The 16,972-nt window shown below is 39.0% G+C and overlaps 1 protein-coding gene across 6 annotated transcripts in view; it reads right to left on the bottom strand.

Moving 5' to 3' along the window:
* The window catches only part of Su(dx) (WW domain containing E3 ubiquitin protein ligase suppressor of deltex), a 382,533-nt gene that overhangs the window by 163,906 nt on the left and 201,655 nt on the right, over positions 1–16,972 (bottom strand). For all 6 annotated transcript variants that reach the window (XM_090383423.1, XM_090383427.1, XM_090383426.1 and 3 more), the window contains one exon: positions 12,537–12,621. In XM_090383423.1, coding sequence (XP_090239549.1) covers positions 12,537–12,621 — 85 coding nt within the window. The remainder of the gene's footprint in view (positions 1–12,536; positions 12,622–16,972) is intronic.

Below are 16,972 nucleotides of genomic sequence, written 5' to 3'. Positions count from 1 at the left end.
GATCTCCATCAGGAGCACATAGATAAAACTGCTTCCAATGCATGGCTCACAAGTGGGATGCTCTTCCCCGAGACTGGAGGATTCATGCTCGCCATCCCAGACCAGGTAATCAACACCAGGAACTATAGAAAATACATTGCCAAGGAGCCCAGAGTGTTAGATAACATGTTGACGATGCCACCTGGCCTCAGAAACGATACAACACATCACCGTGGGATGCAAGGTGATCACCCAGATTGAGTACACTCATAGACACGACCAGGTAGCCAGGATAATACATCAGAAGCTAGCAAGGAAATATCAGTTGATCAAAGAAAGTGTACCGTACTACAAGTATGAACCCCAGACAGTACTAGAGACCCCAACCCACAAGCTGTACTGGGACCGCACCATAATAACGGATAGGACAATTCGGCACAACAGACCGGACATAACCCTTGTGGACAAGAAGGAAAAGGCTACCTATCTGATTGACATAGCGGTACCCAACACTAGCAATATCCAGAAGTACACGAACCTAAGACAGGAGATCAAAGAGATGCGGCATATGCAACAAGTAACGACCATCCCGATCATCGTGTCAACCGCAGGTATGGTGCCAAAGATCCTACATAACAACCTAGCAGCAATAGGTCTCCCAGTGAACACGTACAAGGAACTCCAGAAAGTTGCAATCCTGAACACCTGTAGGATTGTCAGAGAGTTCCTTGACCAACAGTAACATCAGACATAACAACCACCACCATGTGTACTTGGTAGCAATACCCATCAAGAGGTGGAACTCCCAATCAGGAAGAAATAATATAAGAGCAGCAATAATAATAATAATAGATGACACATGTGAACAATGCCACCTGATCCCAGAAACATTCCAGCACATTACCGCAGGATGCAGAGTGATTACACTCTGCATCTTGCGGTACACTCACAGACACAACAAGGTGGCTAGGAGATAATACATCAGAAGATAGTGCAAAGATACCAGCTGATCAAAGAAAGTTTACCATATTACAAGTATGAGTCTCAGGCCATACTAGAGAACTCTATTTACAGACAATACTGGACAGTATCATAATGATGGACAAGGTGATCCAGTACAACAGAACAGACATAATCCTCATCGACAAGAAGGAAATGGCTACCTACCTACCTACCTACCTACCCACCCACTTGATTGACATCGCAGTGTGATGTCAATCAGGTAGGTAGCCATTTCCAGAACTAGCAATAATAGGCCTCCCAGATAACACTTACATGGAACTACAGAAAGCTGCAATCATGAAAACCTATAGGATAGTAAGAGAGTTTCTCGACCAACAGTAGCAACAATAATAGTAACCGGACACAACCAACCATCCCGTGCACTTGGTACCAGTACTTGTCACAGGGCAGAAAAAACCCTATAAAGGAGAACGTTTTTTTTTATTATTATTATTTTTTAATAATAATAATAGACACTGAAGATCTACAAAGTCAACACAACACTGATGTACCCCCTATAAAAGGGGGGGGGGGAATTAGCCTAGTGGTTATGATGCTGGACCACCAATATCATGGACCCAGGTTCGAATACCACTGCAGACAAAAAAAAAAACAAAAACATATATATATATATATATATATATTTTTTATATTTATATACGAGGTGTTACCCAGATGTTCCCTAAATTTGAATGTTGCGCGGGAACTAGGTCTAGTATGGACTTGTGGTGCTAGGTATCACTGCAGGCATCCTTTGTGAATCAGTGTGCCACATGGCGTCGGACTAGATAGTCATTGAATATTTATGCGCAGTTCTTTGGCGGTGTGCTTTGCATAGTTTGCAACTGTTGCAATCGCTGATGTGAGAGAGCAACGTGCTTGCATCAAGTTTTGTTTCCTTCTTAACATCTACATCCTTTCAACAGCAGCAGAAACCCATAAGAAGTTGAAACAAGCTTATGGTGACAATGTTTTAGGCCAGATGCAGACCTACTACTGGTTTAACCATTTTAAAAACAGTTGAATGTCGGTTGATTCCAATGATCGCTCTGGGCATCCATCATCAAGCACCACCCTGGAAAATGTCGCAAAAGTTTGGGTGGCGATCCATTAAGACAACAGACGGACCATCAATAACATTAGTATTAGTATTAGTATTAGTATAGTAACGGCCGTATGGTGCAAGAAAGCCTATGGCTTATGCTGCACCAGCCAAAAAAAACGGCACCAGCCATTTGTGGCATTCTAGGACTATCGTACAGCATGTGTCAGCAGATTTTGTCAGATAAGTTGAACATGAGAAGGATTGCGGCCAAGTTCATGCCATGGTTACTGAGTGAAGACCAAAAGCAGCATCGCATGGAAGTTAGCAGAGATCTTCAAGAACTGGCAGAAGTAATCAAAACTTCCTTTCTACAATCATTACTGGTGACGAGAGTTGGGTATATGGGTATGACCCAGAAACCAAGCAACAATCATCCCAGTGGAAGAGCCCATCTTTGCCTCGACCGAAAAGCCGGACAAGTGAGGAGCAATGTGAAGTCCATGCTGATCTGTTTTTTGCACCTTGACGGTATTATCCACAAGGAAGTTGTCCCTCCTGCCCAGACCATCAAAGCAAAGTTCTACTGTGACGTTCTGAGGTGGTTAAGGGAAGCCGTCATGAGGAAACGTCCAGAGAAGTAGGGCACAAAGAACTGGGTCCTTCATCATGACAACGTGCTGGCCCACATATCTCTTGGTGTGGCACAGTTTTTGGTATCCAACAACGTGACAGTTATGCCCCAAACCCCTTATTCGCCAGACTTAGCCCTCTGCAACTTCTTCCTCTTCCCAAGATATTAAAATCAAGCTAATGGGTCGAAGATTTGACAGTGTAGATGATATACAAACCGAACTGCAGGTGATGCTGAACACTGATGAAGAAGGTCTTTCAGGACACATTCAAATCATGGGTGAAGCGCTGGTATCAGTGTTCACACTCTCAAGGGTACTACTCCAAAGATGACAGTGGCGAATAATACACAGGTTGAATCTAATTTATTTTAGCATTAGTAGAGGCAAATGGTGCAAGAAAGCAAGCTTATACAGCATCAGCCAAAAAAAAAAAAAAAAAAAAAAATCTTCCCATTTTACCCATCCATTCTCTCCAATTGTTTGTCTAGTTCTGCCTTGAATTTATTTAAGCTGTCAACTTCTACAGCCAAGAAGACAGGAAGTTTGTTCCAGCAATCAACCACACGTAGAACACAGGCAAATTTCTGCATATCTGTTCTACAACTTTCTTTTCTCAATTTCAGTTTATGTCCCTTCAGGTTTCTAAATTGAACTAGAGGAAGAATCCTATCAACACTGAGCCTGCTCAATCCACACAAGGACTTATACACCTCAATCAGATCGCCTCGCAGGTGTCTAGTCTTCAGAAACTGTAATTGGCAAAACATAAGCTTTTCTTCGTAAGAGCAACCATTCCCTAATCTTCTTACCTTTCTCTGTACTCATTGCAGCAGCTCTACATTCTTCTTAAAATGAGGCCTTCAGACCTGTATACAGTACTCAAGGTGTGGCCTGACTACTGCCGTATACAAGGGAATAATCACCTTCTTATCTCTGCTAAAAAATTCCTGTATGTCATTGACAAGACACCATGAGCTACTCTTGCAGACCACCTGCACTGCTCAGAAAACTTCATATCTGACTGCACAATTACCGCTAGGTCCTTTTGATTCTCTACCACCCCCCAAGAGTAGAACCACACAGTTGATATGTTAATCTGGAGTTACTGCTATCCATATGCAGTACTTTACATTTGTAAATGTTAAACTTCAGTTGCCATCTCTTAGCCCATCTCCTCAACTTTTTAAATGCTGTTGCAGTAGCATACTGTAATTAGTGTCATTAACAACCATGAAAACCTTTGTACTGCTTGCAAATATAGATGTTAAGCCTGATATAGCTTCATCAAAATCATTAATAAATACAGAAAATAACAATGGACCCTGGGGAACTCCATAATAACATTAGTCCACAAAGAGCAGTGTCCATTGATTACCACTCTGTCTTCTCCGACTCAACCATCCCTTTATCCATAACATGAAACACTGATCAAATTTGTACAGCAGTCTTCCCTGTGCAACAGTATCAAAAGCTTTTCTAAGATCCAAGTATACGATATCCAAATTATTCTTTGCATCCAGTTCCTTTGTGACCTCATAGTATCCAATCAAATTGGTCAAGCAAAACTTCCCCTTAACAAACACATGCTGTGTCCGAACTATAACTGAAGTCTTATCTAAATGATCCTGCAGTGCTTCTTTAACCAGTGCCTCCACTGATTTCCCCAGAACAGAGGTTAAACTAGCAGATCTGTAATTACTCGTGTCAACCTTTGATTCACCGTTGTGAATTGGGGTCACATTTGTACATCACCAGTCCATGACTACATCCCCTGAATCTAAGGAAGCTCTCATAATTATGGCTCAAGGTCTGCTTGCTTCCCTTGCTGTCTGCTTCATTATAACTGGATAGATTCATTTTCTGCCCCAGGTGCCTTTTTTATGTGTAACTTCAACAATTTCTCCTCCACTTTGCTCTCAGTTATTACAACATCATTTAGCTCGCTGCCAGAGTAGTAGTAGTGGTATGTGATGCAAGAAAGCAAGTGTATGAGCTTATGCAGCATCAGCCAAAAAAAAAAAAAAAAAATTTCACACAAAATTCACATAAACAATTCCCTCTAAATGTTTGTCCAGTTCCTCCTTAAATTTATTTAACCTACATCTTGCACAATGACAGATGGAAGTTTGTTCCAGCAAATAACCACACACTGGCTAAAGGCAAATTTCCACACATCTGTTCTACATGTATTTCCTTAATTTGCATTTATGCCCCCTTAGGTTTGTAATCTGAACAAGTGGAAGAAGCCTTTCAGAATTCGGTGTCCTCCTCAACCCATTCAAGGCCTTATACACATCAATCAGATCTCAGTGCAGGTGCCTAGTCTCCAGCCATTGAAATTTGCAGAACTTAAGCCTCTCTTCGTAAGAGGATCCTTTCATTCCCCTCACCAATCTTGTTGCCCTTCTCTGTACATGCTCAAGCAAATCTACATCCTTCCTAAAATGAGGCCTCCAGACCTGTACACAGTACTCAAGGCGGGCTAGCCAGGTAGGTAAAGTGCCTGCCTGGCAACCCAAAGGTCGCGGGTTCGAATCCCGCCTCGGGCTTGGATCAAAAGTACTGTAAAAACCTTGGGAGGTGCACTATGGCCACAGAAGCCGATGCGCCAACAACTACCAAAAAAAAAAAAAAAAAAAAAAAAAAAGTACTCAAGGCGTGGCCTGACCATTGCCTTATACAGAGGGACAATCACTTCCTTTTCCCTACTAGCAAAATTCCTATACATTGACAACACCCCATTATCTGCCCTGGCAGCCTGTCTCCATTGCTCAGAAAACTTCATATATGACTGCACAATTACTCACAGATCTTTTTCATTTTCTAGCACCTTAAGTGTAGTACCACATGGTACGTTTCTCTGGGGTTACTTCTACCCATATGCAGTACTTTGCATTTTTCAATGTGAAGCTTCAGTTGCCACTTCTCATCCCATCTGCCCAAATTGTCTAGATCTTGTTGCAGTAGCATACTGCCATTAACAACCCTGCCAACCTTTGTATCATCTGCAAACTTCGACACTAAGCCTTGTAATTATACAAAACAACAGTGGTCCCAACACCGAACCCTGTAGGACTCCACTAATAACATTACTCCATGAAGAACAACATTCACTGATTAGCACCCTCTGTCTTCTCCCACTCAACCATCCTTTTATCCATTGTAGCAACTTACCCTTAATACCATTCTGCTCCAATTTGTACAGTAGTCTTCCATGCGCAACAGTGTCAAAAGCTTTCCATAAATCCAAGTACAGGTGACCCCCACTTAACGCTGATAATTTGTTCCGGAAAAACAGAGCGCTAAGTGAATTCATGTTAACCGAGCTCAGCATTACCATAAAGTAACATACGTATTTGTAAGTTGCAGTTGGTGCCAGAGGATATTTCCTAATCAATAATAAATGGTAGTGAAAAGATGCACAAATATCGGTCAAAATATTTAATGTTCAAATATTTGTACATATAAAATATTCGGCATTACATACGTATATAATTATGTGGTAACCAATTTAAATCAATTAAATTCATGATTTTAATTGGGATTTTAAACTTAAAATCCCTATTAAAATCATGAATTTAATTGATTTAATTTAATTGATGAATTTAATCATGAAAAATGTGTCGATTTTGGGTTGAACTTTGGCCCTCTTTCAAATAAAGGGGTATTAATTTTAAATCCCCCGCAGTGTTACCACCCAACAATAAAGTCACCCGAATCTTCGCTGCTTTGAAACCTGGCATGTTTTTTTCTTCTTTCAATATGAAACTTCTTTTAGGCATTCATTTACACAAAATTCCTGCTTCATCTATGTTATAAACTTGTTGAGAAGTATAACACACAATACCCCTCTTCAATAATTTTAACAAGTTCTTTTTTGAAAGCTTAGGCTCCTTGATCTGCACCTGTGGCTTCTCCCTAGATTTTAAATCAATTCAACCAGCCGTTACCAGTTTTAAATGGTTCCACATTTTTTTATTTTTTTTTATTTTTAGGTGAGTTTTCTTCAGATCATCATCATAAGCCATTTTCAATCCACTGCAGGATGAATGCCTCTCCAGCAACTTTGCAGTTCCTTCTGTTTTGAGCACTGGCCATCCATTTACTACCTACAAACTCGTGAATTTCATCTATCCATCTCCGTCTTTGTCTTCCAGGTTTTCTTCAAGCTCCTCTTGGATACCATTCTGTTATTTTTTTAGTCCATCTGTCATCATGTCTTCAAGCTGTGTCCTGCCCAAGACCATTTTAGTTCTTTAGTTTTGATAAGAATGTCCTTTACTTGAGTTTGCTGCCTAATCCATGTGTTTCTCTTCTTATCTAACAGTCTGATTCCCAGTATAATTCGTTCGCTGTGTAGTTCTCAGCTTCTCTTCCATTCTTTTGGTGAGTGCCCAAGTTTCACTTCCATAAGTCATAGTGGGGAGTATATATTGATTCATTATTTTACGTTTCAGACAAACTGGGATATTGCTCTTCAGTATGTGGCTATATTTCCTGAATGCTATCCATCCAAAATTTATTCTTCTCTTGACTTCCAGCCATTTATCATTATTACAGCTAATAACTTGTCCCAGATAAGTATATGACTCCACCTTTTCAATTACTGCTCCTTCAATCATTATTTCCCTTTCTGTGGCATACTTGTTCATATACACACATACAATACACTTTTTACATACAATATATTTTATATACATATATATCCCCCCCACTCACTCATTCATTCATTCATTCATCTCTTTCTCACACACTGGGAGGGGGGGGGATATGCAATAGTGTGTAATTTAAATACAATGCTTAATAATTAAGCTAAATAAGAAAGAATATAAAAGATTAAAACTAGGGTTAGTGTGTTTAAAATTTATTTAATTTATTAATTAGCTCAAAACAGGTTTAAACTCTTCTAAGAACTCAATGAGGAGAGAGCTTTTATTATGTTATATATTAAATTTGAAGTCAATTCCAAATGAGGATTAACTTACAATTATCGAAACATTTTTAAGATTTGGTTGAAAATATTTGTGATATATATTTTAATAATTAAAGGGCACAAAAAGGCTTTTAAGGGCACAAAAGGTGATATAGTTGTACACGTTGGCACTAATAATATTAAGAGTAGGAGACCGGCAGAATTACTTAACAAGTACAGGTCACTGTTGAACAAAAGCCGAGAATTAGGGTTGAATTTGAAAGTGTCTGCAATTCTGCCCAGACACGATAGGAGGGAGTATATGATGAGAGCCTTGTCGATCAATTCGGCCCTGGAAAGACTGTGCAAGGCTCAAGGGGTAAAATTTTTTTTCAGCCTGGACTGTACTTGTTAACAGGAGAATTGCTTCTACAGGGATGGGATACACTTAAATAGAAAGGGTGCAAGAATATTTGCTGATGCTATCGAGGCAGTGTTAGGTGGGTCGGAAAACTGCTAGCTTGGGGGGAGACAGACCAATAGATTGACAGTAGCCACTGGCAGAGGTGAAAGAGATTCTTGCACTGCTTCTATTAGAATGAGCAGAAGCGTGAAAAACAAGATGCATGGTATTTCAGAGACTGCTGGGAGCCATTGCGGTATAGGTAAACACATAGGTTGTGTTAGGGTAGCTAAGAATAGAAACAGGTGCAGGTATACTTGCGTGTACACCAATGCTAGGAGTTCAGTAAATAAATTTGATGAATTTGAGGTATTGCTCAAAACATCAAAGGCAGATATTGTTGGGATATCAGAGACGTGGTGTCACACAGATATAAGGGATGCAGAACTGCAATTTGGAGAGTACAACGTCTACAGAAAGGATAGACAGGATAGGAAGGGGGGGTTAGGCTATTAGTTAAGAAACACATAAAAACCAAGGAAGTGAAGCCAGTCGACATCGCTGGAAAGTGCAGTGTTGAGTCAGTTTGGGGTGACATAAGCATTGGGAGATCAAAATTGAGAGTAGGAGTGTGCTATAGGCCTAATGACTCTGATGAGTATAATAAGGAACTGTAGAGGGAAATAGAGTGGGCCAATAAATCAGAGAGTCTTATAATGGGAGATTTTAATTTCCCACATATTGACTGGAATTTGGGGGCTGGTTACTCACACACTAGCAGGGCTTTTGTGGATTTATTGGATGATTGTTTTCTACATCAGCATGTTCGGGAGGCAACTAGAGGGAGTAATACTCTTGATTTGATTATCAGCAGTGATTCTTCATGCATTAAGAATCTGCAGATAAATGAACCACTCGGTGGCAGTGATCACAGTGTGCTGAAGTGGGATTTACTCAAAGAGGTAACTGCCATTAGGAGTAAAGGGAAGGATTATTGCTTCCGTAAAGGCGACTACGATGGACTGATACAGTATTTAAATTCTATACAGTGGGACCAACTGATGATGTTACCAACAGCAAATTCAAAATGTGAAGCATTCAAAGAACTTATCTTGGAAGCTACTAGGCTTTACATACCAACTAAGAAATATTGTTCAAGGTTTAGGCCAAAATGGATGTCAGATGAACTAATGAGGCATATGGCAGAGAAGAAAAATGCATGGGATACTTACAAATTATCCTATGATAATTTGATGAAGCCTATGATAGATACAAGTTGATATGCAACCAAGTTACAAAGGAGGTTAGGCAGGCGAAGGCAGATTACGAGAAATCCTTGGCAAGGGATGCAAAGAAAAACAGCAAAGAGTTCTTTACTTATGTAAACTCTAGAAGGAAGGGGATGAATCAGATTGGTCCACTTGATATTGATGGGTCAACTGTTGATGATCCTGCTCAGGTAGCTAACAAACTAAATGAATATTTTGCATCGACATTCACACATGAGGAGTTATTCAGCAAGGGGAATGCCAGAGGTGTATTCAACTCTAGCAGTAAGCTACAGAATCTTGAAATAACTGAGAGTAAAGTGGAGGAGAAACTGTTGAAGATAAACACAAGAAAGGCACCCGGGGTAGATGGGATCTATCCAGTTATATTAAAGGAGGCAGCAAAGGAAGTAGGCAAACCCTTAGCCATAATTATGAGAGCTTTCTTGGACTCAGGGGAGGTACCCATAGACTGGAAATGTGCAAATGTGACCCCAATTCACAAAGGAGGATCAAAGGCTGACACAAGTAATTATAGACTTGTGAGCTTAACTTCTGTTCCAGGAAAATTAATGGAGGCACTGGTTAAAGAAGCACTGCAGGATCATTTAGACAAGACTTCAGTTATAGCTCAGAACACAGCATGGTTTTGTTAAGGGGAAATCTTGCCTGACCAACTTGATTGGATACTATGATGCAGTCACAAAAGAACTGGATGCAGGGAATAACTTTGATATTATATACTTGGATCTTAGAAAGGCTTTTGATACTGTTCCACATGAAAGACTGCTACACAAATTGGAGCAGTGTGACATTGGAGGCAAATTGCTGCTATGGATAAAGGGGTGGTTGAGGGGGAGAAGACAGAGAGTGGTAATCAATGGACATTGCTCATCGTGGACTAATGTTATTAGTGGAGTCCCTCAGGGCTCAGTGTTGGGTCCATTATTGTTTTCTGTATTTATAAATGATATTGATGATGGTATATCAAGCTTAATGTCCAAGTTTGCAGATGATACAAAGGTTGGCAGGGTTGTCAAGGACACTACTGACACTATGCTGCTGCAACAGGATCTGGAAAGGTTGAGCAGATGGGCTGAGAGGTGGCAAATGAAGTTTAACATTGACAAATGTAAAGTACTACACATGGGGAAACAGCAACCCCAGAGCAACGTATCAACTCTGTGGTACTACACTGACAGTGGTAGAGAATGAAAGGGACTTGGGGGTGGTTGTGCAGGCAGATATGAAGTTCTCTGAGCAGTGCAGACGGGCTGCAAGAGTAGCTCATGGAGTATTGTCAATGATATAAAGGAATTTTTCCAGCAGGGATAAGGAGGTGATTATTCCATTGTATAAGGCAATGGTCAGGCCACACCTAGAGTACTGTATACAGGTCTGGAGGCCTCATTTCAAGAAGTGTGTAGAGCTGCTGGAACGAGTACAGAGAAGGGCAACAAGATTAGTGAATGGAACAAAGGGGTGCTCTCACGAAGAAAGGCTTAAGTTTTGCAAATTACAGTGTCTGGAGACTAGGCACCAGCGAGGTGATCTGATAGAGGTGTATAAAGCCTTGAATGGTTTAAGCATGCTCAATGCTTATGGGATTCTTCTTCTAGCTCAGAAAAATTACCTGAGAGGGCATAAATTCAAATTGAGGAAAGACAGATGTAGGATAGACGTGCGGAAATTTGCCTTTAGCCAGTGGGTGGTTGGTTGGTGGAACAGACTTCTATCCCTTGTGGTGGAGGTTGATAGCCTAAATAAGTTAAAGGCTCAGCTGGACAGGTATTTTGAACGAACAGAGGGGTGAAGTGGAAGTGTTTTTTTTTTTTTTTTTTTTTGGCTGATGCTGCATAAGCTTGCTTTCTTGCATCAAATGCCTCTACTAATGCTAATGCTAATTAAAATATATAGATAGATAACTCTTTACTGGGTTTTCTTTTAGTTTATGGCTTTAAAGTTTTCTGTCTAAAAGTGCATATAATAATAATCTTTAAATAAAGGAGTTAAGGGTAGTCTTACATACACAGGTTGAATTTGCTGCATGTTTGATGCCACTCTTGAAATTTTGCAAGATAGGCCAAACAGAAGATAATGTAAATGGAAAGTAATTAATAAAATAAATAAACTTACAAAAGATTGAAAGACAAAACTGTGAGAGGGGGGATGAAATAACTGTATGTTACAGCCAATGTCATGGTTTTCAATAAGATTCAAGGAGTTAACTTTTGTGAGTAAATTGAGGTGAGAGGCAGTGACATATTTATGAATACTGATTGATATCTGCTTTCTGGATTTCATGGAGAGCTATATGCTACAGAAGCTTCCAGTTCTGATTTAACTGGCTGCGAGAAGAAGCCAAGAGACTGATTTATTGGCTTGTCTTGAAAGCATGTTTCATATTTACTGGGACCTTCTTGGACCAATGGTGAATGAGCTAATGTCAATGGATGCCTAGTTGTATGTTATTTGCCTATACAGCCATCTGCTTCAAATTTTATGTGATCTCTTAGTGCCAATGGGGTGGGGGTGAAGAAATCCTAACAATGGGAGAAATGGGGAGAAGAACTGGATGGCTGCAGTGATGGGGGAGGGGAGAGCAATCCAGGTGGGTGGGTGAGGACAGTAAACCTGTCAATGTTTCTATTGATGTTGGATGGCTCAATCTTCCATGAACTCCCTTTGGGAATGAGTGAGTGTGATTTGAAGAATCTTATGGCCAAAGAAATTGAAGGCATAACCCATGGAATGCAATGTTTTTCCCACCAATTAATCCCACTGAGTAGCTACAGCATGTTCTGCTATAAGGGTCTATAGTACAACTACGCAATTCTCTTCTATTCAGTCTATCTTGTAAAAATTCCAGAAGTCACATCCACCATACAACAAATAGTTCACCTTTACATGTCGCACAGAGTGGTATTTATTTCACTACATTCAGTAATAATCTTTACTGTATTTCAACTGAAGTGTCCAATATAACAGTGGTTCCCAACCGGTGTGCTGAGACCCTTTTTCAAGTATGCCCCGAGATTAGGAAAAATTCCATTGAGTTCAATGGCAATCACTATTCCAGTGTGCCGTTGATATTCGTCTTTTAACTTAAAGTGTGACTTGAGCAACAAAAGATTGGGAAACACTGCAATATAAGACAACATAAGAATATTGATTGATAAGTGCATGTGAGGAATTAACTGAAGACTTAAATGGACTGCATTATTAAGAAGGTTGAGAAATGCTAATATACAGAACACACTGCAGTTTTTAAATAAAAAGTAACACACAAACACACCCTTGTGTCCTAGGATCTTCCCATTGGGTAGTTTTGTTTTTGTGATTTACAAAATAAACTCTTCCACTGGGATCAACTCTCTTTTCTGAAAAAACAAAAAAGAAAAAAGAATTAAAAGTAAAGAACTTATTAACAATGACAAAAAATTCACTGAGTTATTTAGTGTGCGCACATACACACAGTACATAACTCTGATAATTTTTGTTTGTAACTTTGTGTGTGTGCGCGCGCGCGTGCGCGCACACACACACACACAGTGGTTGTAATTAATGTTCCTATAATCTGAGTCCTCTGCTGATTCAAGAAACAAGCAGAATGTATTCAAATTTGGACTCTGTATGTTTATAAGGATACAAAAGGGACTAACAGGGTGGGATTCAGATGCATATTGTACAAATAATACACTGATGTAATGCAGTGGAGCCTCCTAGCAAAATGTGACCTCCTTAAACATCCCTGATATTTTTATCCCAAACCAATAAAATTAATCACATCATCATCATCAGCCATTTTCAATCCACTGCAGGATGAAGGCCTCTCCAGCAACTTTCCAGTTCCTTCTGTTTTGAGCACTGGTCATCCATTTACTACTCAAAAACTCATGAATTTCATCTATCCATCTCCGTCTTTGTCTTCCAGGTTTTCTTCTAACCCCTCTTGGGTACCATTCTGTTATTTTCTTAGTCCATCTGTCATCATGTCTTCGAGCTATGTGTCCTGAACAATTCCATTTTAGTTCTTTAGTTTTGATAAGAATGTCCTTTACTTGAGTTTGCTGCCTAATCCATATGTTTCTCTTCTTATCTAACAGTCTGATTCCCAATATAATTCGTTCCATTCTTCGCTGTGTAGTTCTTAGCTTCTCTTCCATTCTTTTGGTGAGTGCCCAAGTTTCACTTCCATAAGTCATGGTGGGGAGTATACATTGATTCATTATTTTACGTTTCAGACAAACTGGGATATTGCTCTTCAGTATGTGGCTATATTTCCTGAATGCTATCCATCCAAAATTTATTCTTCTCTTGACTTCCAGCCATTTATCATTATTACAGCTAATAACTTGTCCCAGATAAGTGTATAACTCCACCTTTTCAATTACTGCTCCTTCAATCATTATTTCCCTTTCCGTGGCATACTTGTTCATCATTACTTTTGTTTTAGCCATATTCATCTTTAGTCCAAAATCCTTACTAACTGTGAGAAAGAATACTTGATGATTCTCATCAAGTATTCTTTCTAATCTGTTAGTAATGACTCTTGTGAACAACTTGTAGATATGGGATAACAAGCTAATTGGTCTATAATTTCCAATTTCTGATTTATCTCCTTTCTTATGCAGCAAAACTATGATTGCATTATTCCACTGCTTAGGCATCACACCTTTTCTAATGCACTTTGTGAAGAGCCTTGCCAGTTTTTTTGTTATGTCTCTTCCTCCCAATTTTAACAACTCTACAGTAACTTCATCTTCCCCCGGGGCTTTCCGATTCTTCATTTTCTTCAATGCATGTTCTACCTCATCAGGAAGAATATCGGGTATGTCGTATGTGTTGCTACTTTGCAATCCATCTTCCCCACTGCTGGTATCATTCCCTCGCTCCTTGTATAATTCTCTATAGTAGTCTTCTGCTATTTGAATTATGCCTTCTCTGCTGTTTATAAGTACACCATCGCTATTCTTCAGTTTCAGTATCATTTGTCTTTCTGTATTACTGCTCATGGCTGCTGATTTGAATCCTTTGTTTTCCCTTAATGCTTGTTCTACTTTTCTTGTGTTAAATCTTCTTATGTCCTCTCTGAGTCTCTTTCTAATGGCTTTGCATAACTCAGTATACTCAATTTTCTCCCTGTCAGTGTTTTTCTTGCTCTTCATTTGTCGTCTTTGGTTCATCATGACAAGTGTTTCTTGACTAATTTTTTCTTCTTTGGATTTCTGTTTCCCTATAGGTTTCTTGGGCTTTATCACTTTCAGAAAGTTGTAATATTCCTCGTCGATATCTTGGTCCTGAGCAGTCTGCAGAAGCTCAAACTTGTTCTTAAGTTCAAGTACATACTGCTTTTTCTCCTCCTCTGTTATTTCAAAGACCTTTGTATTATTTACTCGAGTCAGTTTTTTTCCTTTCCTTTCCTACATCTATATCAAGTGTACATCTTACCATTCTGTGATCACTTCCAACATTTACCTTATTCAGGACGGTAACATCATTCACAATATATCTTCTGTTAGTGAGGATGAAGTCGATTTCATTAGTTGTTAATCCATTTGGACTCTTCCATGTCCACTTTCTGTTCACCCTTTTCTTGAAAAAAGTGTTCATTACTGACAGTCCGTGAGATTCTGCAAATTCCACAAGTCTTTCACCTCTTTTATTTCTTTCACCAATTCCAAAATTTCCTATAGTTCCTCTTTCTGCGCTGTTTTGCCTTTTTCCAACCTTAGCATTGAAGTCCCCCATAATAATAGTGTAGTGGGTTTTCTGCTCATCTAGAAGACTCTCAATTTCAGTGTACATTTCTTCAACCTCTTCATCATCATGGCTCGATGTTGGTGCATAAATCATTATAATCTTTAGCTTGTACCTCTTAGAAATCTTGAGTATTAGTCTTGACACCCTTGGTGATGTACTTTTGAATTCCAAAATGTTGTTTTTTAAATCTTTATGGACCAGAAACCCAACTCCACCTTCACTCCTTTCACTGTTTCCATTGGTGTACAGCAGATTTCCACTTGATAGACTTATAAGTGACTCATTTCTTCTTCTTGTTTCAGCCAAACTGATGATATTCCAATTCACATTTTCTAATTCCTTTTCCAGCTCTAATATCCTGTCTTCACCGATGAGTGATCGTACGTTATAACAGGCCAAGTTCAATTTCCGTGCATGGCAGCCTGGTCGTACCCAGAGATTCTTAGCACCCTCTGCTTCCACTCTGATCCTCTCGCTGCCGTAAGAGGGAGAGTGAAAGCTGCTGGGGACTGAGGGCCATTTGTATTGTTGTGCTCTCATTGCTGGAGGGTTTGGTCTTTTCCTCTTCACGCTGACCAGGCGTCTTGAAGAGAACCACTCTACACGTTCGTTGCCACCTAAGTGACGTAACAGGGCTTACCATCGAGAAGGTGTGCATGAGTGGATTTTAGGGAGGCAGGCCAACCGGACTTCTCCTAAATCTTCTGTAATAGAGAGATATTGGATCCATCAGTGTTTTAGGCTGAGTGTCTGATAACACACAGGATACCTGTTCCCCTCTAAACCCCAATTAATCACAGAAATTCCAAAATTGAATCTTTCACTGGGACCCACAAATTTTTGAATTAAATCTCACCACTGGTGTGATTTCTGTCCAAATCTTGCCAGTAGAGCAGTAATTTTTGTATTTTGGGTAGGTTTATAGCAATAAAAGGTGGTGGCTCTCTACATCTGAAACAACTCTGATGACAACAATTTCTGATATTGTAGAACACTGTGCAGTATCCTGCATGGTGGTCTACAATGCTCATAATGCTCATCCACAATCACACTTCTTATAAATGCTGAAATCTTATTATTTGTGACAGATATTTAACTATTTAACCTAAATAATAGTTCCAGTACCTTTAAAGCATTTATAGCAGACCTAGACTTGCAGATTAACAGATTACATGTTATCTGTTTTATAGATTAACTCAAGAGCACCTTTTAAGAAATCCATAAAGATATTGTAGTACTAGATTAAATTTAGTAATAAGAACAAGATTTTAATGTGTGGAATAAACTTTAAAAAAAATCCACAGTTTTTCCCTAAGAAATTAACTTAATTTTTAGGAAACATCAAATTTTAAAATGCAAAGGGGCTTCCATTCTTGGCAACAGGAGATAGTAGTTTGCTGAGTCCAAACTGCCCATTTTAAAATTCTGTGTAAAGTGGTGAATTAAATTATCTGCAACTGTTAATCCAGACATACAATGGAGCCCACATAAATTACACCATGCAATTTTCTGTAAATTTTCTCCCAGAATAAGCATTACGATTAAAATAATTGTCCAATATCCTCAAATTTGTTATACATTGAGAAAAATGATTATGCATTTTATTGATAAGAAAATAAATTAAACGAAAAGAAAAAACTATTCTGACATATATATTCACAAATAATTGTAGAAATATATTAAAGGCTATATGAATGCCTTTTCATTGTCACCAATGAAAGCCATTCATATAGTCTGTAGAATAACAATGTTTTAAATTAACATTATGTAATAAGATGGAAAATACACCAGCAGTAAACAAATACGGTTGTGATACCATTAGATCTTCCATTAACGGATATTAGCATTTTGTTGGCCAACTTTAATTACCACCTGTCTAGAATGGAGTGTATCAGATTCTTGATATAATTACTGCTTAGTTTATAATACTAGACATGAATAATGGTTTCTTGCAACGTTATTTTGTTT

Source organism: Mastigoproctus giganteus, chromosome 10 (genome assembly GCF_048544385.1).
Source record: "Mastigoproctus giganteus isolate SK-2022 chromosome 10, ASM4854438v1, whole genome shotgun sequence".
NCBI lineage: Eukaryota > Metazoa > Arthropoda > Arachnida > Uropygi > Thelyphonidae > Mastigoproctus > Mastigoproctus giganteus.
This window is presented reverse-complemented; position numbering and strand designations above follow the sequence as displayed.